Genomic DNA, 22,914 nt, shown 5'->3' with positions numbered 1-22,914 from the left:
TCATAATTTAATATGCACAATTTTGGAAAAAACAATCAGTCCTGGTGAAGTACCATCATGTTTTTTTTCATTCCTTATTAAACATCTTTGCAAAACTCCCAAACTTCAGCTGTTCTGATTTTTCAGTTGTTATAAAACGCCTAATAGCAATCTATAACATTTTATTGTCTGTGTTTTATAGGTGGGAATCGGCCTTATCAGAGTGTAAATAAGATCACTGTGATTGGAGGAGGAGACTTGGGAATGGCTGCTGTGTTGAGTATAATGGCAAAAGTAGGTTTCTCAAAATTTTCCAAAATTGTATCTTTTAAAATTTGAGTAATTTTTTTTTTTTATTAAACCTATTCACAAATAGACTTTCTATTTTCTCCCTGTTATGTATCTCTTATGCTATATCTCGTCTTCTACTTTAAAGGGTTTTGTGGACAAACTGGTTTTAATCGACATACCAGAGAGTTCAACCAAAGGAGGCACCATGGACTTGGAGATTTTCAGCCTGCCAAAGGTGGAAGTCTCAAAAGGTACGTGTTGATTCAGCGCCTAAATTTACACACGGATGGAACCAAGCATTTCTTTGTATATGGTGATCGAGCTGTTTTAAGAACTTGTTAGGAAGATGGGGTCAGAGCTCATGGTGAGTCATGATAGAACATGGTAATACTAAGATTTCTCACAACTCGGGGTTACAAGCCATAAGTGCTGAGTCACCGTTCACTCAGTGAAAAGTGTTTTCTGCAATAGATTTGGGAAAGTGGGACAGTTTCTATAGAAGTACTGCAAGTCAGTATTGATGATCCAGTGCTAAACTAATTTAGTAGTGTTTTTAATATCTCCAATGCTGGTGATAACAAATCTGTTTGTATGTATGTATGTATGTGTATAATATTTTTATTTATTATTGGTTACTCACTTATTTTTCTAAAACTTTAGGAGACACACATACCATCCATATTTGCATGACTCAGCAAATTGGTAGTCGTAGGATTATGTAGCTCTTCTATAGCTCACTGAGGCTTCACAAAGTGTGTGTGTGTGTGTGTGTGTGTGTGTGTGTGTGTGTGTTCCCTGCAGATTTGTCAGCCTCTGCTGGTTCTAAGGTGGTGCTGATTACAGCAAATGCTTGGAATAACGAGCAGTCGTTTGTGAGCGTGGTGCAGACTAACGTGGACCTGTATGGGAAGATCATCCCGACAGTAACTCGCCTCAGTCCTAGTGCAGTGCTGCTAATCGCCTCCCAGCCTGGTCAGTGAGCTACTGCTGAGCACAGACATGTCTGTGATCAGACTGCAGTCACCAAGATTACTGACTCTTTATTTTTTACTACAGACTGAATCAGGTGTTGTGGGGCAGTTTAGCTGGGCTACTCGGGGTTTTCATAAAACATGCAGCTCTTGGGGCAACTGATTCACACTTATGTAGTCGTTTCACTAAAAAATGCTAAATGCACTTTAATGATTTCTCTTTTAAATCATTATCGGCATTTTAAAAAGCCTCATTGTCATCACTTAACATTAGTGAAAAATAGAATCATAAACCCCATATGAGTAGTGTTTCCAGACAGCCACATGTGACAAAACCAGATGTTTAACCAAAAATCTAATCAGCAATTATGTAAAGATAGAGTCATTGCAGAAAACACAGACACTCTGTTTTATATAATGCATAACTTTGACATCTGGACTTTGGTCACTGAAGCTTACAAGAACACAGATTTCTGTATTTAATGCTAATTAGGAGCATTTTGAAGATTTTATTTAGAAGTTTTAATGTTTAAAGTATGAAAGAAAAAAGAAGTGAGTGAGTAATGTAAGATGTACAGCACAGCTTGCTCTGGTGTGCACATGGAAATTTGGAGTAATTCACATGCATTTCCCTGAAAATATATCATCATTGCATACTTGTTTTTTTGGGGGGTTTGGTATGAGTGATGCACAGTCTGTAATTGCTACCTGTCCTTAACAAGCCTTTTCTCTTATCTCCAACTACACATCCGGGGCATTATTTGGAGAGCTGCCTTTTATAGAGAGAAAACAGAAGGGTCTGAGCAGCTCACTTTAGACTGGGGATAGAGACTGAAGTAATAAGGTGTGGCAATACGGTTGTCCACAAACCCCTGTAGGACACGGTTATGTAACTTGGAACTGTTCTTGTTTCTAGTTGAGATAATGACCCACGTGGCATGGAGACAGAGCTGCCTGCCACCTACACACGTAATTGGTGTAGGGTGTAACCTGGAGTCTGAGAGACTCTCTAACATCCTCAACATTGCAATACTGGCCAACAGCACCAACAAAAAAGCCTGGGTCATAGGAGAGCAATCAGACAACAAGGGTAAGTCATTTTTGATGATGCAGATTGTTTGTAATGGTGATGGTACTTATAAATGAGGGTGTCGATGCATCATGTGTTTGACTCTCCTTGATTGCAGACACAATGGTAATGATACTGTGGTTCTTTTAGTTGCTGTCTGGGCTAACGTAAGTGGAGACAAACACCAAGTATTGGTCCCAGTGTCCAACTCTACAAGACCTCTGATAGACAGGTAAACATGTGGACTATTAAGTGAAAAAAATTATCCTGCACCATGGCAAGCAGGTGGTGGGGAAAATGCTATAAGGTTTTTTTTTTATAAAAAAATGTAATAATCAGCAGCTATAAAGTCATTCTCTTAGCAGACTGTATTTCTTCTCTCCTAAAGTTAACAAGAAAACGTACAGAAAACAATACGTCTGTTTAGTTACTTTGTCCTGGAGGTCTTTGCATAGTGATGGATCTAATGGAAGATCATTAGCTTCTTTATTTTCCACTGGAGACGCCTTCCTTACAACTACATCATATATCGTGTGTGTGTGTGTGTGTGTGTGTGTGTGGCCACTGTAAAATACAGAATGAGCACACTAGCACTGTGATCAGAACTAACAGCAGAACTACTGTTTCAGAGCTTTTGTTATAAAGACTAGTAATAAATCACATCTGTCTGGTGATTTGTTTGATAACGTGGTATAATGTTCAATCTGCATTGATGCAGGGCATTTGAGATGTTGAAGGGGAGAGGTCAGAGGTCATGGTCAGTGGGGTTGTCCATTGCCGACATCACACACTCCATTCTTACAGACGAGAGAAAAACGCACTCCATCACTACGCTGGCTCAGGTTAGTTGTTCTACAGTGTGGTTGGTTGACTGATCACATGTGGTGCAGTATTACTTTTCTTTCAGATGATTCCTGTACACCACAGAGAGAGTCTCACTGAATACTGATACAACCTAACTCAAAAAAATCAAGAGTGAAAATTGATTTTTATACATTTTTCCCAGCAAAACTGCAAGCTTCTCATTTTTTATAGAGGGCTAGTAAAGTAAACCGAAGTTTAATATTATTAATAGTGTATTTACGTGTGCTAATGGGCCTTTTTTCTGCCAGCGGGAACTTTAGCATTAGCTCAAATAGTAGCTCTTTTTGAAAGGAGTTAAAACCTTAGATATTAAACACTGTAATATAGAACAAACAAATAGCATTTTGTTAATTTTCACAGGTCTTATTCTTTCAGAATTCATTGTGTGTGTGTGTGTGTGTGTGTGTGTGTGTGTGTGTGTGTGTGTGTGTGTTTCAGGGCTGGGGCGGAATCAGCTCTGAGGTGTTCCTCAGCTTGCCCTGTGTGTTAGGAGTAAACGGATCCACCCGTCTGGCAGGTGTGGCCCTCAGCTCAGAAGATGATGCCAAACTGAAAGAGAGTATCTCATCTCTGAGCAACCTCATCATGCAGCTAAAGATTTAATCCCCAAACCCTCTCAGGTCCCTGTAAAGACTTCCAAAGCCAGCAGCAGCCTCCTAACGTTAACGGCTAATCTGTTTGCAAAGCGAACCTCATCCAGATCTACAAACTGTAACAGCCCACAGAAAGCTGTTAGAATTACACACTGCATGGTGCCTTATGATAAACGTTTGAATGCAAGAAATGCCCAAGTAAGTAGAATGTACAGACTCCGAATGCAGGTGATGAGAACGTAAAACACTTTGAGTGTGTGTTCCATAGCAACACACGTCGTCTATACAATTAATTTAGCATTGAATAGCACTTGAACATACTTTTTTTTTTTTTTTTCCTCGTTTTATCCACGATTTCACTTGTAATTTCTAAATTCTCTGCTAGCTAACAGAAGTAATTGGCTTGGACAGCGTTCACGTGCACACTTTATGAAGACGTCATATCGAGATTTTTATTTGTATTTTTTTAGGTGACTGTTAGAAAAATGCTCAGAAGAGCTCAATACACTGTTACTGTACTTTAAACTTCCATGTCTGCTTTTATATTTTCTTACTGTTAATGAGGTGATTATTTATGGAACTGATTATATTAGAAAATGAAGGTATGGCCCAGGAACAATATTACTGTGATTGAATTATACCAAAGCACTCTAAACCAATGAAAGGCCTTTTTCTATTTGACTTTTTGTCATGTACATGTACACTAGTTTACTTAACGAGGTGTCTGAAGAAAGTCACACTATTTATATTTAAAGTAAGTGGGTGATGGGTACATACTTGTTTTTGACTAAGATTGCACTGATTTGCACTTTTCTATGAGCTGAAGTGTGTGTTCATGTAATACATGTAACCAGCCTGCTGTTCTGCTTTAGAGGGAACTCACACAGCAGCACTGAATGCAAACTGCTAATAAAGATCTCAGTGTAAAATGTCTCAATTTTTTTACACTAAAACAGAAAACACTTTTTCATTTAGACCTCTTAAGCTTTTCACATCATTTACTGTCTGCAGGACACCCCAGGTAAGACACAAGTCCATCTTTGGTTTGTTGTGATAAAGTATTTACACAAGAACACAAACACTAAACAATATTAAATATTTTTTTGTAATAAAAATACAAATGTGTAAAAAAAAACAAAAAAAACACCTTTATGACATTCCTTTAGTCATTAAATGAAAAGACAATTCTCTGTAACAGTCTTTCAGTCAATACAAATAACTGCTCCTCATTCTGTTATATTATCTGCAGCAACAGCAGAGATCAGGATGGTATTGTCTCCAAGATGTCAGGATATAATTGACTCCAGGATCAAAGTTAATAATGTTCTAGAAAGTGTTTGAGGTTGTTGTTTTGAAGGGATTGCATTGCTCCAGTGTACAAAAAAAAAAGAATACTGAGGACCACAGGATGGCGCTACTGAACAGTGCAAAAACCATATGTAACACTGCTGATCCTCTTTCAGGATTCACATACACACACCAGCCCCAATCCTGAGCATGAGCATTACAAAATCAACACAGGTCAAAGCTCTTTTTTTTTTTTTGTAGCCCTGATATTTCAGCACATATATTTAAAATCTTCTTTCGGCTGCTCCCATTAGGGGTCGCCACAGAGGATCATCTGTTTCCCTACCCCTCTTGTCCTGTACATCTGCCTCTCACCCCAACCACCTGCATGTCTTCCCCTTTACCACATCCATAAACCTCCTCTTTGCTGTTCCTCTTTTACTCACTCCTGGTGACACCATCCTCAGCATATATATTTTAAATAAGCACACAGGTTTTTTTTTTAACAGTAAGGTAGTTTTTACACTTTACATGACCTGGCAAAGCTGCCCAAACCACCACTGCACACACATTCAAAATATATATCAATAAACATTTAAAATCATAAGCTGCTCATGGGAAAAAAATTGAATGTTTTTGAAAAAACTTTTCAACATGGGAGTGTGTGTGTGTGCTGCAGGTTATTATATACACAAAATAATGGCACCCTTGTAACGATCTACTGTAACTTGTAAACAACAAACCATAAAAATCAGGAGTTCTAAAACTGACAACTGACTTTTCTAAAAACAAACAAACAAACAAAAAAACCTTTACAAAAGCAACAAAAGCACAACAGTATAACCGCTGCTTCTTCCTCACATGCACACACAAACATGTTAATACACACACAAATGCACATGCTTCATGATCTGTGTTGTGCACACACACACACACGTACACACACGTACACACGTACACAGCGAGTGTACAAAATCAGCTCCCCTGAAGCAATATATGCTACATTGGATACCACTAAACACAAAATAATACACAAAACATCTAAACGAGGGTCTGACACTGGGAAAGTCCTAACCATCATGAACACAAGGCATTATTTCTTTTGTTCTTTTTTATTGCAATGGCTCAAAAGAGAATGCACGGTTTCCTGTGCTAGAAGGTCACTGGCTTTGGCGGTTGGTAATTTGGGACACGTATCCGGTTAAAGTCAGCACACACTGCTGTGGCTCCAGAGGAAAGTGCTGCAGGTTTTATTGGCAGTCTGGGAGCTTGCGGTTGATTCCTGTAGGTGATGTTTTGGCTCTGTGCAGTTTGGACAGCTTTGTAAGAAAGCAGAGGAGAGGAAACAGTTGATGGCTGGTCCGCAAACTCGGGTGGAGGTTGGAGGGAGGTGCAGTTTGATGTCAGGCAGTCGAGTGTGTCGAGGTGTTCTTTTACAGGCTTTAGAGGTGGAGCTGGAGCTGTGTCAGGAATGTAAAAAAAGCTAGGTGGAGAAGGCCAGGGCTGAGAGTTCTCCCGGTTGGCCTCGTTTCCTGGAATCTTCTCTCCAGACTGCTCTTCTTCTTCAGACAGATTGTCATAATGAGATTGTTCAGAGGGCCGTCGAGCACCCGGAGACCCCGGGACATAAAAAGTGACGGGGAACTTGCCGTACTGCCGCTGTGCTCTGTAGGAAGAAGGTGATGCAGACCGATCCTCCTGGTTGAGGTCCTGTTGGATTGGTGCTCGCAGGAGTGAATCCCCTGAGGGTGATACGTCAACCCCAGACTCTGTGTCAGAACAGGGAAGAGGCGGTGGAGGCAGTTCAGGGAGATTCAGAGAGTCTACACTGTATGCATCAGATTCCGAGGGCAAGTATGGAGGAGGCCATTCGCCCGAGTCTGCCTGGAATATGGTTTCTCTGCTTTCCAACAACAAAGAATTATGTGCAGAAGAGGAATCCAGCCTCTCCTCCACAGCACCAGTCTCTGAGCTTTCTGTTTTAGGCTGTGAGTATGAGATTTGAGGCTTTGGACACTGTTCTGGAGTGTTCTGGGAAACTGATCTGGGTGGAGGCATAGGTGGGGACTTTTTATGTCTGATGGGGATAGTTGTGAGGGGAGATGCAGGGTGTTCGTCAGCATCTTTGGCGGGCTGAATGGAGATTACCGGGGTTAGTACAATTGGACGCTCTACGCCCAGAGGCTTCTTTGGTAGCTCATCACCTTTAGCTGTAGAAATACAAAAACAAATATTCTTTTTTTTAAATATAGTGCTCATTGTATATTTTCTACATCTTTTTTGATACCTATGTGCAGTGTCAAAACAACTGTACACAATTATTTTAATGATAAAATGCAAATAAATAAAGCTTTCTCCATTAACAATGATTAAAACAAAATCCCAAGAATATGAATTCAAGCTACCTAAATATATTACATAAATATTAGCTTGTTAATTACAACACTGATTATCCAGGTTGTTATTTATAGAAAAAAGCATGCAGCACTCAAGAAAAGGCTGATATGGTGAGGATATGGTGAGGTTTTTCTTTCACATTCCATCTCTCCATCACAGTGTGAATTTCGGACTTCCTGCTTCTGTCTTAAGCTAAATATAAAATGTGTTCTTGCCTTTGTCTACCCATAATCTATTTCTTACAATAAGATTCTTAAATATATAAACACCTTCAGCACAAGACCATATTCCCGATGTAATACTAAATATTCTGAAACTCAACAGTTACAAAAATACAAACGCAAATAATGGTGCATACGTGCAGGAGGAAGATCCAGCTTCATTTTCCGTAGCTCAACCATGGAGGCCTGCAGCTGCTCTATAACAGCATCATCATTCAGCTGGAAGGAGGAGGAGATCTTTTCCTGCAGAAACTCTCGCAGATCCTCCAAAGGCATCTTTAACAGATGCTCTGAGGAAAAGCCATAACATTTCTCTACTTATTCATGATTCACAGAAACACACAGTGTACATCCAACATGGTATCGTAACAGACTAAACTTCTTAAAAATAATCTCGTAGTGGGAATACATTCAGTAATGCTTACTTTTGTGGATTTTAAGAGCTGTGTAGGCCATGGCAGGCAAAATCTTCTCTCCTTCAAGTATGTAAATGTCCCAAAGACGCAGAGTCAACCTGAATGGTGTCTGTTTGATAAAGACGTAAGGGTAAACAAATTAAATATAACTTACCACAGTGTGGATGTCCATGAGGTTTTGGTTCTAAGAATGAATCAAAAGAAACCAAATGCTAAAAGCTCCTTACCCTGTCAATAAAACACTGCAGAAACCATTTGGTTGTATATATACCACTAGTCATCTGCTCCTTATCCTGAACAGGAGAATGTGAGGAAAAATAAGCCTGTAAAGGCAACCAACTATAAAAGGTTACTGTTTAAATAAATCGATTAGAAAATTTGAACTTACCAAGTGCTTCTTCAGCTTTGGAAGGAGTTTAGCCAGGATCTGGTCATGATGAGCCTGAAAGCGTTGCAGTTTGGGGAATCCAGGGATGAAGAATCCTGGGATTAATCACACATATGACATTGTAAAGTCACAAGGTCACTAAATAAAATTATTCAGGATGAAATCTAATCACATGGAATTTCAGCCATTTAGCCAGTAAACATTATAAATGCAGCAAGATTAATCTTAATTCATTTACTTGTAAATATAAAAATAGCAAACTTGAGACAGTAGGAAACACATCCTACCATGCATAGCATGCTTCTGATTGGTAAGAAGCTGAGACAGGGCCCAGAATGCATCTTCCTCGTTCAGGTACATCAACAAAATGGCTGCAATCTGGCTCATGCCCTGGCAGTAGCTCACCTCCTGCAGAGAAATAAACCCAGAAAATTCAAACAATTTACAAATGCAACTGCACATTATTTGAACAAAAAAATTTCAATATTACTTGCATGCCAAATAATAGAAAAATAGCAAATATTTACCAATATTTATTTAAACAACATATTTAGGAGTGAGTAAAAGATGTCCAAAAAATGTCCATCTTTGAATTTTATTGTTTTTCCCCTATGGTACCCAGTAACATATAATACAACTTATAATAAAAATGTTTTATATTAAATTCATAGTAATTATAAAAAGCAGCATAATTAAGCAAGACATATACAGCATCTCACAAAATCTATATTTATTGGTTGCCCTTATGTTTTAGCAACTATTTTAGTATATCTTCTCAAGAGACAATACTATAGAAATAAAACGTGGATATATTTTAGAGTAGTCAATGTGCAGCTTGTGTAGCAGTACAGATCTACTGTTGTCTGAAAATAACATACAGCCATAATTGTTAAAATAGCTGGCAACAAAAATGAGTACACCCTAAGTAATAACAGCTGTATGTCATGTAACCATTAAAAAGCCACGTCCTATTCATCATGTTCATGTTTTTGACTGCTTGACAGGACCATCCAAATTTGTGTATCTTGTATTAGAGCAGTTAAAATGTGGTGCTTTGAGTACAATTCTCTCATACTGACCACTGGATGTTCAATATGGCGCCTCATGGTAAAGAACTTTGGTAACACCCAGAAACTGAGTTACAGTACAGTGGCCAGGGTCACACCGAGGTTTTCCAAGACCTCACAAGGGTCGATTAAAGAAGTTGAGTCTTCGTGCTGTGCATCAGGTGTAGAAGCTGCTTCAAAAAACAGACCTAGAGGTGCTGCAGCATTGCTATCGGGGTTGCAGAAGTTTAACGTCCGTTTGTCAGTGCTCAGACTATACACTGCACACTGCAACAGGTCGGTTTGCTGGACGTTGTCCCAAAAGGAAGTCTCTTCTGAAGCTGATTCATAAGTATGCTGAAAACAACCTGTCCAAGAGCATATAAACCTGGAACAATATCCTGTGGTCTGATGAGACTAAGATAAACTTGTTTGACTCAGATGTGGTCCAGCATGTGTGGCGATGCCCTGGTGAGGATACCAAGAAAATTGCATCTTGCCTACAGTCAGTAAAGCATGGTGGTGGTAGCACCATGGTCTGGGGCTGCATTAGTGCTGCTGGTACTGGGGAGCTACAGTTCATTAAGGGAAACATTGATTCCAACATGTACTGTGACATTTAGAACTACAGTTTCTGCTGTCCCTACAGAAACTGGGTCAAATGGCAGTTTTCCACATAATAACGACCCTAAACACGCCGCCAAGATGACACCTGCTTTGCTGAGGAAGCTGAAGGTGATAAAATGGCCGAACATGTCTAGCGGTCTGAACCCTATTGAGCACCTGTGAAGCATCCTCAAGCAGAGGGTGGAGAAGCACCATGTGTCTAACATACAGCAGCTCTTTGTTGTCATTATGGAGGAGTGGATGAGGATCCGAGCAACAACCTGTGCATCTCTGGTGAATTCCATACCCAGGAGGATTAAGGCAGTGCTACATAACAATGGTGCTCACACAAAATATTGACACTTCAGACACAGTTTTGACGTTTATTTAGGGTGCACTCACATTTGTTGCCAGCTATTTTAACAATAATGGCTGTATGTTGAGTTCATTTTAGAGGACAGTAAAAAGAAAAAAGCTGAAAATTGACTAAAAGACATCCATGTTTAATTTCTATAGTATTGTCCATTGAAAACATATAATAAAATGGTGTAACTCACTTTTGAGAGATATTGTACATAGTTAATTATTAACTTTCACTGCAGTTTTCTGTTAAATGACATTAATGGAAGGAGTCTAGTGTTAGTGCTTTGTGTTCAAGTTTATTTTATTTTCTAAAGCGCTTTTCACAATGGACATTAAAGCAGCTTTAAAGGATTTAAGAATTAGCCATCATATTTTAAATCTAATTCCTGGCGTGTGTTGTTAAGCCAAGCTTTATATAAATCCATCGTAGCAAAGAGTGATGAAAGCAAAGGGTTTGGGGATCAGGGATTTCCTGCGTTGACCGACACTCACCGTGTTGTAAACAGAGTACGCTGCCAGCACATGGAACAGGGCTTGCTGTCTGTATTAATAAAAAAAAAAAAAAAAAAAAAAAGGGTTGATTAGTTTTGATAAGCTTTTCTAACTTTCATCTATGCAGAGACTACATACACAAAGAAACAAGCTTTAATAAATCACATTTAAAACACTGAAATATGAGCTATGATCCATCTGTGAAATGAGAAGTGACAGGAAAAGAGGAAGCAGACGCATTAAACAATAGTGTATAGTTTGCTCCTGTATGCACAGAGGTGTTAGTAGGGTCGAGGGGCCAGCATAGATAGTGCTTTGCTGAGGTGAGACAGCACCGATGCAATTTAATTGCACTTCCTCTAGTGTGTGCAGTCCAACTCGACCACATAGAAGTGTGAAACCACATCATGTTCTGCTGCCTTGTGAGCACAGACCACAGAAATGGATCATCGATTAATGTGAAAGCCTGTGGTGACCTCTGAATATGTTTCCACTCAGGTCCATCTTTGTCCCATTCAAATACATTTCCATGTGCTTCATGTGAACAAAATCTGTCTTCCTGATGTAAACTTTGTTTTGACGACTTTAAACCACACATTTTTACCATAATGAGGTTCTGAGTCTGAGTCTGATGAACAACGGGAAACCATGGAATATTATTTTTACCCTCAAGAGGTACACTCATTGTTCAGGAGGAAAATGGTACATTTATTCTGGGCACTTAGTGGTGGGCTGTTACTTCCTGTAACGCCTCGCTCACTTACAGGAAATTGAACTATAAAAAAAAAAAAGTAAGAGAGGATGCAGCTCATGTTTAGGTTCCAGCTTTACAAAGTCTGAAATGTTTATTTCACAACCACTGGAAGACAAGAAACCTCAGAGCTGAAACACAATAGCTGAAAAAGAAAAACCCCAGAATCAAGAAATGGAAATTACATAATTAAAGAGAGACAGACACCGATGGATTTTTTTTTATTACTGAAATGACTGTCAAAGTGCAAAGCCACAGAAAGTACTGGGTATGTGTGGTTTTCAGTATGACAGGAAAACAAAGCAGACTATCAAATCTTTTTTTAATGATCAATTAATAGACACAGAGACCAATAAGAGTAGCGTACAACATAAAACACAAATTCACACGAGTGATTAAAATCTCTACGTGTTTGGTTTAAGGTTTGCGTGAGTTAAGACGTACTTGACTCCGAATCTATCCATGAACATTACATGATTCCTAAAAGTCCTGTTGACGTCCAGGTCAATTTGCTTAATTTCTGTTGAGAAGTTCTTTGCTTGTTCCTTCATTTTCTGCCAAAAAAAATAAATAAAAGAACAAATAAAACATTATTTCAGCTGTAATAACAAACAATAACATCAAAACAGATTGGCTGGATGCTATAAAAAAAAGAATAACGACCGTCAAGCAGCTGTAATGCACGTTTCAGTTATACTGTATAGGATCAGCAAAATCGGTGTAGAAATCAGTGCCCTGTTTTGTTTCAAGAGCCTCTATTGTTGAGAATATCTATTAGTATATACTAATATTCTATGAGGAAGAGGAGGGGGGTGTCTACCATATTCTTACCACATAATTCACAATATTTTATGAATAAAACTTTGTTAAATCACAATTCAACATTAAAATGTTGCTTATTTCATGAAATTCCCAAATCTTAACTAATGTTTGTTAAAATGTAAAAAAATAAAAAATAAATAAAAATCAAGCCTTAACATTTACACTAAACTTAACATTTTACATTTAAATTGGTTTAAACTATACCAGACCATACCCTACAGAGATTTTTCTTTTATTGGTAAGCAGGTAAAGGAAACAGAATAAACTGTCAGACAACAATCTACAAGGGTTGGATTTATCTGCATGATATCAGACCCACAAACAATATATTCCTATTTCATCTGTGCTGCATAACTCCTGGCGCTAAGGAGGTAGACTTCATAAAATGTTCCCAGTACTACTGATTTGATACTGAACAGTCCAGTATTCATTTAAATCACCCACTGACTTCTCAGTTAATGAAATTACAGATACAGAATGAGAATTGTCATCATCAAAACTTTTATATAAATGATTGTGCTGTGGGTTGCAAGAATAAGCCAAACAGGTTAAATGGCGCTGGACTAGCCCCAAGTCTTCAGGTTTGATTAATGTCTCAAAAAAAAAACCCATACTTAAGCATGTCTTTCTAAACAGGTCTCCTCTGCTTCCTGTATTTATGCTATAATAGGGCAAAGGAAAGCCCAAACACACATCCTGCCCAAGTCTATCACCTCGTATTTCCCTTCATTTTGCTGTTTCACCTTCTCCACTTCAAGCAGGAGGGCCCAAATCTGGCCACGCAGCGTCATGGGAATCCCTTTATAAACACGTTTTATCATCTGCATCACACACACAAGTGTACATAGACTTAGACTGGAATCATTAGACTGCGATTTATTATCTATGTCCACAGTATTTGGGGACATTGTAGCGCTCACCTTCTCACTGTTATGGTACCTGGTCCAGTTTTTTACCATCTTAATCCATTTGTCTTCCCTTTCCTTCTGCTGAAATTTATGCTGTAGGTAGAACAATGGGAAAGTGGATAATAAATGTGAAGAACCTGGATGACGGATGCTAATATGTAACATGTAACATGTATGTAATTATGTAATTAATCATAAACAATCACGTGTTACAGAATTTCATCACTGAATAAAGACAGAATAACTTAGTATTTTTTTCCATGACCTAGTGACCTTCCCTCTAAGAAAACAAATGGAAGCCATCAGATTATAATCTTTAATTTGACACCCAGTTAAATGTATGAACAGTGCATTTCTGTTCTGACCTTCTCCTCCACTGCACACGGTGTAGGCAACTCCTCCTCACTGAACAGATAAAACAAACAGTAGTAAAGTGAGACACAAAACCACACACGTTCACATTAACTTTGTTTACGTTAGCGTCTGTTAAATCAATATATAAAAAAAAGAAATCATTCCCTAGCAAAACGATTGTAAGGTCACTGTTTGTTGTGCAAGCCCACAAAGTGCTGTAGGTGACACAGGAGGTCCATAATGAATTGGTTTGACAAATGCAAGTTGTTTTAACTGTGATTAACAGCTTATGTCCATCTCATCTTTAATCCCGAACAGCACATCTGGTTGAACGGAGCTGCGACACAGCGGAAAACAGAACATGACTTACTGCCGGAAGCCAAAGCGGTCCAAGAACTTGTAGACGCTAAAGTTGGCATCTTCCCATGAGTCAATCTGAACGCCCTCCGTCCTGCCCTGCAACCATTCAAATAGAGTGTTGAGGGGAAATCAGCAGGAGCAGAGAACAAAAACAAGAAAAACAGTATGTTCTAGTATGAGGAGGGGATTATTTTTACACACTGAAATAAACTTTCATGTAGATTTGAACTGTGTCTTCACTAACGCTAACAAATCTAACCAGTGTGAAAGTTGTTAGAAATATTATGATGACATAAGATGACATAATATGTCTTTAATTATATCAGTAAAAACTCTAAAGTGAACTGCTTAGGTATATTTCAGGCTATTTGGAATAAATCCGTGTGGTAAAAAACATGAATTATCCCCAATTCACAAATCATTATTTTATTAGTGCAAATTTAAATATTAGGTTTACAACTAAATAAATGACCACGTTTTATACAGGATTAAGAAACAATACATGAACACAGTTATGTCAAATCCAAAATGGCTTATCGTTCAATACCTTCACACAAAACCTATACCAGAATGGACTTTCCTCTGTAATTACACCCTCATCACAGTAAAATAAACAATGCATTATACTGAGATTAAGGTGCAAAATAACCCAACACTTACAATTAAATCCACTTTTATAAGTAAAATTATTGTACACCAACTCTGTGTTACATGTCCTTTGCAACATTTTGAAAATCAAACGGTCGTGCATAAAACCAAAATAATGAACTAAAAATGTGGCTCTGTTTTTGGTATCAATTCCTCCTTATCTTTTTTGTCACTGCTTGCAGTTCTGTTACTTAGCCAAGTAAGCAAATCTAATCTTTTCTTATCTAAAAGCTAATAATAATAATATGTATGGCTGTTCATGTGTGCACTCCTGCGCTGTTTCTCACACAGTATGCACAGTGCATACACGGCGTGAGAGAGTCCGAGAGAAACTCGTGTGGTTAGTGCACAATGGCGCATATAAACCATTCTGCTTTTGCAACCCTTCACAATTTATCATACAAACTCAGTGTCATGAAAACAAATGATAAAATCATTGATTGTGCAGTCATACTTTGTACCTTATTATATGTTTTTTTTTCTTTTTTACCTGATCAATAACTACTAAATATAAAGTAAGATGCATATACTGACACCCAGTTTGGCGCCTTTAAATTTGGGCATCCATCTGCTCTTCTGCTCTATACAGAAGAAGCCTTTCACCCAAATGCTCGTCTACTTCTGACTTAAATCATATGTTACACCCTAAGAAATTTGAGATCCCTTCATGCCCAGCTCTTTGGGTCAAAGGCAAATTTTTACTTTTGTAATTACAAGAATCATACAGGCACAGACAGAGACTTACTGCTTCATCAGTTGTCTGCATGAGTCAGAATTGTGAACATTTTGCCGATTTGTAAAGTTGCCTAAAATGGAAAATGTTTATCATGTAGAAAGTCTGCATGTTTATACGATTTGTACAAGTTTCCACAAAAACCACACCAACAAGGTATCGACAAAATTTCTGAAATACTATCTGTGCTCAAAATGTGTTTTGTGCATTTAGATGCTTTTCTGTTTACCACATTTGTTAAATGTAGTTAGTTGATTAACTGTAAATTTCCTGTCAGCTTAAACCAGTCCAATTATCCTCATATATTATGCTATCTCTTATCCGTGTAATCAACAAAGCCTTTCTGTCCACAGAACTGTCACTCAAGCATAGCATGTATGTTTATCACACTTTTCTGCAAAAAGTTTGAAGACTATCATTTGTAGGAATTCCAGCAGGAGTGCATCAATTTCTGAAATATTGAAACGAGCATGTCTGTCTTCAAAAACTACAACACCATCAAAGTAACTGATTCAATGATCAGCCCATAATAATATGATCTACTTTTTAAATAAGACTGCTAATATCCCATTCAGGTGCTGTTTTATTTTCCCTTATGCATTGTTTTATTAATGGTTAGGCAAACTGGGTCCATATTTTTATTTTGCACTTTAACAATATATACCCATTGCCTTAGTTCTGTTCAATAAACCTGAAAAAAGTTATTAAAAAGGCATATCGGATTTAAAAGAAACAACAAAAACAACCTAAAAAAAAAGAAAAAAGAAAGAAAAGCAGGTTCTGCATTTTGACAGCAGTCCAGTCAGCCCAGTTTTAATTTGTTGGCTCTCACATTTCTTGTCACAATATTTAATAACTGGTTGTGTTTACTGCATTATGTGGGTCACTATACTGACTGCAACAATACCCCAAATCCACGTATTCAACAAAAGCTCTTATTAGAAGAGGATCTCTGTTTCTAGCCAACATATGTGCAAGTGTGTGAGTGAAAATCTAACCATAATTAAACAATAGCACTTGCCCCGAGTTTGGAACAGCCAACATGAGCTCATCAAAGTTATCACACACTTCAGTGGTTGCTATGTAACTCTTCAGAAGCCTGTTTGTATTAAAACGTAAGCTGCTAAATGCAGCAGTGTCTGGGTAGGGTGTAGAAAATCCGGCCAGAACAGGAAGCTTTTACAGGCAACAGGTTTATAATGGCTGCCTTCCAAGTAGGCTAGAATCAAGCCACTTTATAATGATACTTGACTAACCTTTTCATATTTTAAGATGATCTCAGCGCGTTCTTCAGCTATTAATGTGTCGATGTCCTTCTTCATCTCAAATCTAGAAAAATAAACATGAAAACAATCAAGGTTATTTATTTATTCGTACCCAGAAATCTGAGAACTAAAGCTGGGCAATATGATGAACATAATCTTAATAATACAGTGCAACCTCGATACTCGTGGGGGTTACGTTCTATGACCCCTTGCGAGTAACAAAATCACGTAAACTGTAAACTCCACAAAATGTTTTAAATAATTGTCATAAATGTTTCATTTACTACTTTTAATGAATAATACAAAATAGTTTTTCAAACATTTGTATGTAATTTATTGGTACAAACTCTGTTTAGAAATGTTACTCCGAATTTTTGAGCCACTCGCGGCTTCTCGCGAACTATCAGATTTTTCGCAAGTCACATTTAGTTCGGGTCCAAATTAAACTATCGAGGTCGCGAGTATCGAGATTCCACTGTATTGATATTGTAAATATAAAATATAAAATATGCCACATCACATGTTTCTGAGATGCCTTAGGCATTATGATATTAAATTTTTTTTTTTATTATTATATATATATGTATATGTATACACACAGTTACACTTTAATTACAATCACCTAGCATTTTGAATTAACATTTTTGTTTTTTCACATTTTTGTGTTATATTTCTTTTTTTGTACACATTAAAAGAATTAGCTCAGTTTTGAAGTTCTGAAATTTTAACACTTATTTTGCTGACATGTTTGTTAGGAAACATGCATTGCGTATTATTGAATAGACTTGACAAACCCAGCCATTATGGTTGCACAAGCCAGTGCACTTTTAGTGCTGGTCCCAAGCCTGGATGAATGGGGAGGGTTGCGTTAGGAAGGGCATCCAGCGCAAAACGTGTCAAATTAAATATGCGCATCACAAATAAGAATTTCATACCGGATTGGTCGAGGCCCGGGTTACCAAAGACCGCTACAGGGTACCGGTGGAAATTGGGCTACTGTTGGCCGAAGGAGGAGAAGGAGAGGAGGAAGACATCTACAGAGACAGCAGGAAAAGGAGTAGTGTAGGAGAGTGGAGGTTCGGGTTGATACTTTAAATGTTGGTACTATGACTGGTAAAGGGAGAGAGAAAGCTGATATGATGGAGAGGAGAAAGGTAGATGCTGTGTGTTCAGAAGACCAAGTGGAAGGTGGGTTTAAACTGTTCTACCATGATGTGGATGGAAAGAGGAATGGTGTAGGGGTGATCCTGAAGAAAAAGTACAGAGTGTAGGGGAGGTAAAAAGTGTTTCTGATCGGGTGTTCTATGCAGGAGATGCAACCTGAAGGAGATTGGAGACTGTAAGGTGTTGGCAGGGGACAGTGTAGCTAGACAGCATCGGTGGTCTGTAGGATGGCTTTGGAGGTGAAGAAGAAGAGGAGGAGCGTGAGGACTGAAAGAAGAATTAGATGGTGGAAACTGAAGGAGGAAGAGTGTAGTGTGAGGTTCAGGGAAGAGGTCAGACAGGGTCTCTGTGGTGGTGAAGAGGTGCTGGACGATTGGGCAACTACTGTAGAAGGGATAAGGGAGACAGCTGGAAAGGTACTTGGTGTGACATCTGGAAATAGAAAGAAAGACAAAGAAACATGGTGGTGGAATGAGGAAGTGCAGGACAGCATAAGGAGAAAGAGGTTGGAAAACAGAATTGGGATCGACAGAGTGATGAGAAAAGTAGGCAGGAGTACAAGGAGATGCGGCAGCAGGTAGGGGAAGGATGTTCTGCAAGTTAGAGCAATAAAGGATGGAGATGGAAATGTGTTGACTAGTGAGGAGAGTGTGTTGAGAAGATGGAGGGAGTATTTTGAGCAGCTGATGAACGAGGAAAATGAGAGAGAGAGAAGGTTGGATGGTGTAGACATGGTGCAGCAGGAAGTGGATAGGATTAGTAGGGAGGAAGTGAGAGCAACTATTAAGAGGATGAAGAGTGGAAAGTCGGTAGGACCAGATGACATACCGGTAGAAGCATGGAGATGTTTAGGAGAGATGGCAGTGGAGTTTTTAACCAGATTGTTTAACAAGATTCTGGAAGGTGAGAGGATGCCTGAGGAATGGAGAAGGAGTGTGCTGGTACCGGTTTTTAAGAATAAGTGAGATGTGCAGACCTGCAGTAACTACAGGGGAATTAAGTTGAACAGTCACACCATGAAGTTATGGGAAAGAGTAGTGGAAGCCAGGCTGAGAGAAGACATGACCATCTGTGAGCAACACATGGTTTCATGCCACAGACACCTTATTTGATTTGAGAATGTTGATGGAGAAGTATAGAGAAGGTCAGAAGGAGTTGCATTGTGTGTTTGTGGATTTAGAAAAAGCGTACGACAGGGTGCCAAGAGAGGAGTTGTGGTATTGTATGAGGAAGTCAGGTTTGGCAGAGAAGTATGTGAGGTTGGTGCAGGACATGTATGAGGACAGTGTAACAGCAGTGAAGTGTGCAGTAGGAACAACAGACTGGTTCAAAGTGAAGGTTGGTCTGGATCAAGGATTGGCTCTGAGTCCTTTCCTGTTTGCAGTGGTGATGGACAGGTTGACAGACGAAGTCAGACAGGAGTCTCTGTGGAATATGATGTTTGCGAATGATATTGCGATTTGTGGTGAGAGTAGTTAACAGGTTGAGAAGAGCGTGGAGAGGTGGAGGTATGCGCTGGAGAGAAGGGGAATGAAAGTCAGTAGGAGTAAGACAGAGTACATGTGTGTGAATGAGAGGGAGGGCAGTAGAGGGGTGCGGTTGCAGGGAGAAGAGGTAAAGAAGGTGGAGGAGTTCAGGTACCTGGGTACCTGGGGTCAACAGTGCAGAGTAATGGAGAATGTGTTAGAGAAGTGAAGAAAAGAGTAAGGCAGATGTAGAGGACAGGGGGTTGTGGAGACGGATGATCCACTAGGGCGACCCCTAATGGGAGAAGCCGAAAGAAGAAGAAGAAAAAGAATAGACTTGACAAATGGATGTGTGTTATATGGCCAATTCCTAATGTAAATCATTTCCAAAATACACCAAATGTCAATATGGTGATTTATAGCATACGTCTTTGAAATGTCTTTAAATAACAATATTTTATCCAATAACATTCAGATTTATATTTTAGAACTTGTCAAACATCACTGTGACAAACATGAATCTGGTCACAAATGATCTAAAGGTTGTCTGGAGCTCTACTTTATCATACATGCATCATTAACCTACTCAGTAATGCAGGCCACTTCACTCCTGCTCTTAAAATTGTACACTGAAACCTGCGCAAGCTCACAATCAAATTCCCAAGCAGGCAGTACAGCATATTACACATGCCTGAAGGCTCGGTTAGCACCACTTTCCCAAAGTCAAATTCTTTTTCACCACTGTCTAGTCTGATTATCACACAGTTTCCAGTATACATGGCGAATCACTAAAATCCACAAATATGTCAAATATCTGAAACTCAAAAACTAAAACCCCAGCTGTACCAATTAGCAACATCAGGAAATCGAGACAAAAACATAAATTATCAAAATAATTGTAAAAAATCATCTACACAAAACAACCTTTCCACCTTCACATGTGTGATATTTACAAACTTATTCAAGTCAAGTTCTCTAAAAATGAAGAGGGACTTACCTACTAGGAAGTCAAATAAAAGAGAAGAGAAGGAAAAGAGCACAATGGATAGCAGGAAGTGATGGAAATACTGAATGAATTAAGGGTAATACTGTTTTGTTTTAGTGCATAAACAACTAAAACATTTTTTTTAAAAGGTTCTGTTTATCAGCCTGCATCAAGTGATAATGCTTTAACAATCAGACACTTGCAAGAAGTATGCAAGGGATTCTGTTCCACCCTTTCGGTAGGGACAGCAACTTTGACAACTTTCATTTTGTCTGCTGTGACACTGTACAAACATTCAAACATAATATTTATTAAGTTTTAGTTGATTTATAATGAGGAAGAAACAAAGCATTTTCCAGAGCATTTTTCTTTAATCCATCATCGATTTACACTGCCAAAGACTTTGTAACGCCTGCACATGACTGTAGGTAAGAAAGAAAAAAAAAATCTGGGCATGTCATAGATTTATTGCTGAACAGGTCTGACATTGCTAAAAATCAAGCAGGCAAGCTGTTTTCAGTAATAACCATACTTGTGATCTTGAACATACAATGAACTACAAAGGTGTAAATTACACTTTAAAAGTGGTGGGACGTGCAGTTTACACCAAGGCCTTTACTGGTGTCTAATACAAATCAATCCACCTCTTAATACCTCATTATGATCCCACAGCTATAGAAATCAACAACAATTTACAGAAACGCTGCATAACAGAGGGTTGCATCACAGACAGGTATCTCATTCAGCAAAAATAAGTGTCATTACTGAAACAAAAACACAAACACAATTCAACAACTCTTCTTTCAATGCAGCCACAGCTGCACCACCCACATACATCATCTCTAGCAGAAGCATGGATATTAACCTCACAATATTACCCTGGGTTTTCTGTGCATTTTTCATGCATTTTTCATGCATTACAGTTTTCCTGGGGATTTAAAGTGAAGGCAAACTGTGTGTTTTTGTGCAAATTCTACTGGAAAAAGGCAATAAGTATAAATGGTTCATGAAAAAGGTTAACAACTGTTGTGAACTGTCTGAACTTTCCTCACAATGTCCAGCTGTTCTTGAAATGTCTGTCTTGTAAATAGCCTTTTAGGTGTCTCTGCAACTAAATCAATTTCTTCTCCTCTGTTTGCCATTGTGGAATGGAAAAAATAAAAGCAATTTTTTTCCAAATTAATATATATTTGAGTTGGTGCAGTTTGCTACAGATGCAGTTTGCGAGCTTTGACTAGTGCACTCTTTCTGCACTCCGTTTTTGGACACCTGCCTGATGACCCCAGTGTCTCAATCTGAATGGTTATACCAACAGCTTCTAGCAACATGGGTTGTAAGCAACAGGGTGCTCGCAGTGCTGAATGTGAAGAGCTTTCAGTAGATACCTTTGACCCCGGCAACACGTGATGTGACGGCTGAACGTCACTAACCTAAACTTAAACTCGGTTGCGCTGTAGGAGAAAGGAAAGAAACACTGACGAGGAGAATTTAGGTATAACCGAATATATATTCATTGACATACAACTCAAAACATTCAATTTATCACTTTTAATCAGCTAAACAATCCTACATGTGTACATAATTACACTCATGATATTCTTTGTTAGGTATATTGTAATGTACTTATGAAAAAAACCAATAGTGTATCCTCATATTGCTCTGTTACGTATCTAATTCTTTTCAAATAAATCTTTACTGGATTGTCTAAAGCAGCGGTCCCCAACCTATTTTTGCACCACGGACCGGTTTAATGTCAGACAATATTTCCACGGACTGGCCATTAAGGTGTGGCAGATAAATACAACAAAATAAAATGGTAAAACCGGCATAAAAACTGGTGTTTTCTAAATATAATAATAAACGTGAATCCACTGTGTTGTATTTTGTTCATTTTGCTAGCTTGGGGGTTTCAATTTAGCGGTTTTGTATTTTGTATGTATTATGTGTTAGTGGCTGGAGCAGCCCCTTTAAGAACGTAGCGGATGTAGGTAAGACACGTGACTGAGGCATCATGACATGAGTCATGGACAGAGAATCCGGTAATTTTCTAAAATAAAACATCATTTAAAATCGAATAATAATAAAACGGAAATAAATGTAAGTTAGTTTTCTTTCTGTGTGACCAATTGACCCACGGACCTGTGCCCGTCCACGGCCCGGGGGTTGGGGACCACGACCTAAAGGATAAAACACAATCAAAAGATGCCATTCCCAGATCCCCTGCCCTAGACCACAATTTTTCCCAGGATCTGAAAACTCCTTTAACTACAGGAAAGTGAACACATGCACAGATCATTAGTGGTTGAATGCAGTCCTGTTAGACAGGTGGCATTTCATCTGCTGTTCATGTGATGTGACTGCAAGATGATAAACCTGAGCAGGATGTGTGGGGGTCGGTGGTGGATGTTTAAGACTTCCAAACACATTTTTTCAAATCTCCACAATAAGAGCTTAGTGATTGTACAGCATTTCATG

At 38.6% G+C, this 22,914-nt stretch overlaps 2 protein-coding genes across 2 annotated transcripts in view; one reads left to right on the top strand and one right to left on the bottom strand.

The window, feature by feature from the left end:
* Positions 1 to 4,696, top strand: part of uevld (UEV and lactate/malate dehyrogenase domains) — a 6,908-nt gene extending 2,212 nt beyond the window's left edge. Inside the window, exons 6-12 of the mRNA XM_046859347.1 lie at positions 182 to 273; positions 416 to 521; positions 1,072 to 1,242; positions 2,158 to 2,331; positions 2,461 to 2,542; positions 3,029 to 3,152; positions 3,613 to 4,696. Coding sequence (XP_046715303.1) covers positions 182 to 273; positions 416 to 521; positions 1,072 to 1,242; positions 2,158 to 2,331; positions 2,461 to 2,542; positions 3,029 to 3,152; positions 3,613 to 3,777 — 914 coding nt within the window. The 3' untranslated portion in view covers positions 3,778 to 4,696. The remainder of the gene's footprint in view (positions 1 to 181; positions 274 to 415; positions 522 to 1,071; positions 1,243 to 2,157; positions 2,332 to 2,460; positions 2,543 to 3,028; positions 3,153 to 3,612) is intronic.
* The window catches only part of si:dkeyp-19e1.3 (USP6 N-terminal-like protein), a 29,985-nt gene continuing 11,176 nt past the window's right edge, over positions 4,106 to 22,914 (bottom strand). Inside the window, exons 2-14 of the mRNA XM_046859346.1 lie at positions 16,816 to 16,888; positions 14,189 to 14,274; positions 13,830 to 13,869; positions 13,477 to 13,557; positions 13,270 to 13,377; positions 12,179 to 12,288; positions 10,984 to 11,032; positions 8,764 to 8,884; positions 8,477 to 8,571; positions 8,316 to 8,381; positions 8,098 to 8,197; positions 7,810 to 7,962; positions 4,106 to 7,264 (exon numbers count right to left, since the gene is read on the bottom strand). Of these exons, the coding sequence (XP_046715302.1) occupies positions 6,207 to 7,264; positions 7,810 to 7,962; positions 8,098 to 8,197; positions 8,316 to 8,381; positions 8,477 to 8,571; positions 8,764 to 8,884; positions 10,984 to 11,032; positions 12,179 to 12,288; positions 13,270 to 13,377; positions 13,477 to 13,557; positions 13,830 to 13,869; positions 14,189 to 14,274; positions 16,816 to 16,881 (2,133 nt within the window). The 5' untranslated portion in view covers positions 16,882 to 16,888 and the 3' untranslated portion in view covers positions 4,106 to 6,206. The remainder of the gene's footprint in view (positions 7,265 to 7,809; positions 7,963 to 8,097; positions 8,198 to 8,315; positions 8,382 to 8,476; positions 8,572 to 8,763; positions 8,885 to 10,983; positions 11,033 to 12,178; positions 12,289 to 13,269; positions 13,378 to 13,476; positions 13,558 to 13,829; positions 13,870 to 14,188; positions 14,275 to 16,815; positions 16,889 to 22,914) is intronic.

Source organism: Silurus meridionalis, chromosome 10, assembly GCF_014805685.1.
Source record: "Silurus meridionalis isolate SWU-2019-XX chromosome 10, ASM1480568v1, whole genome shotgun sequence".
NCBI classification, from domain to species: domain Eukaryota; kingdom Metazoa; phylum Chordata; class Actinopteri; order Siluriformes; family Siluridae; genus Silurus; species Silurus meridionalis.
This window is presented reverse-complemented; position numbering and strand designations above follow the sequence as displayed.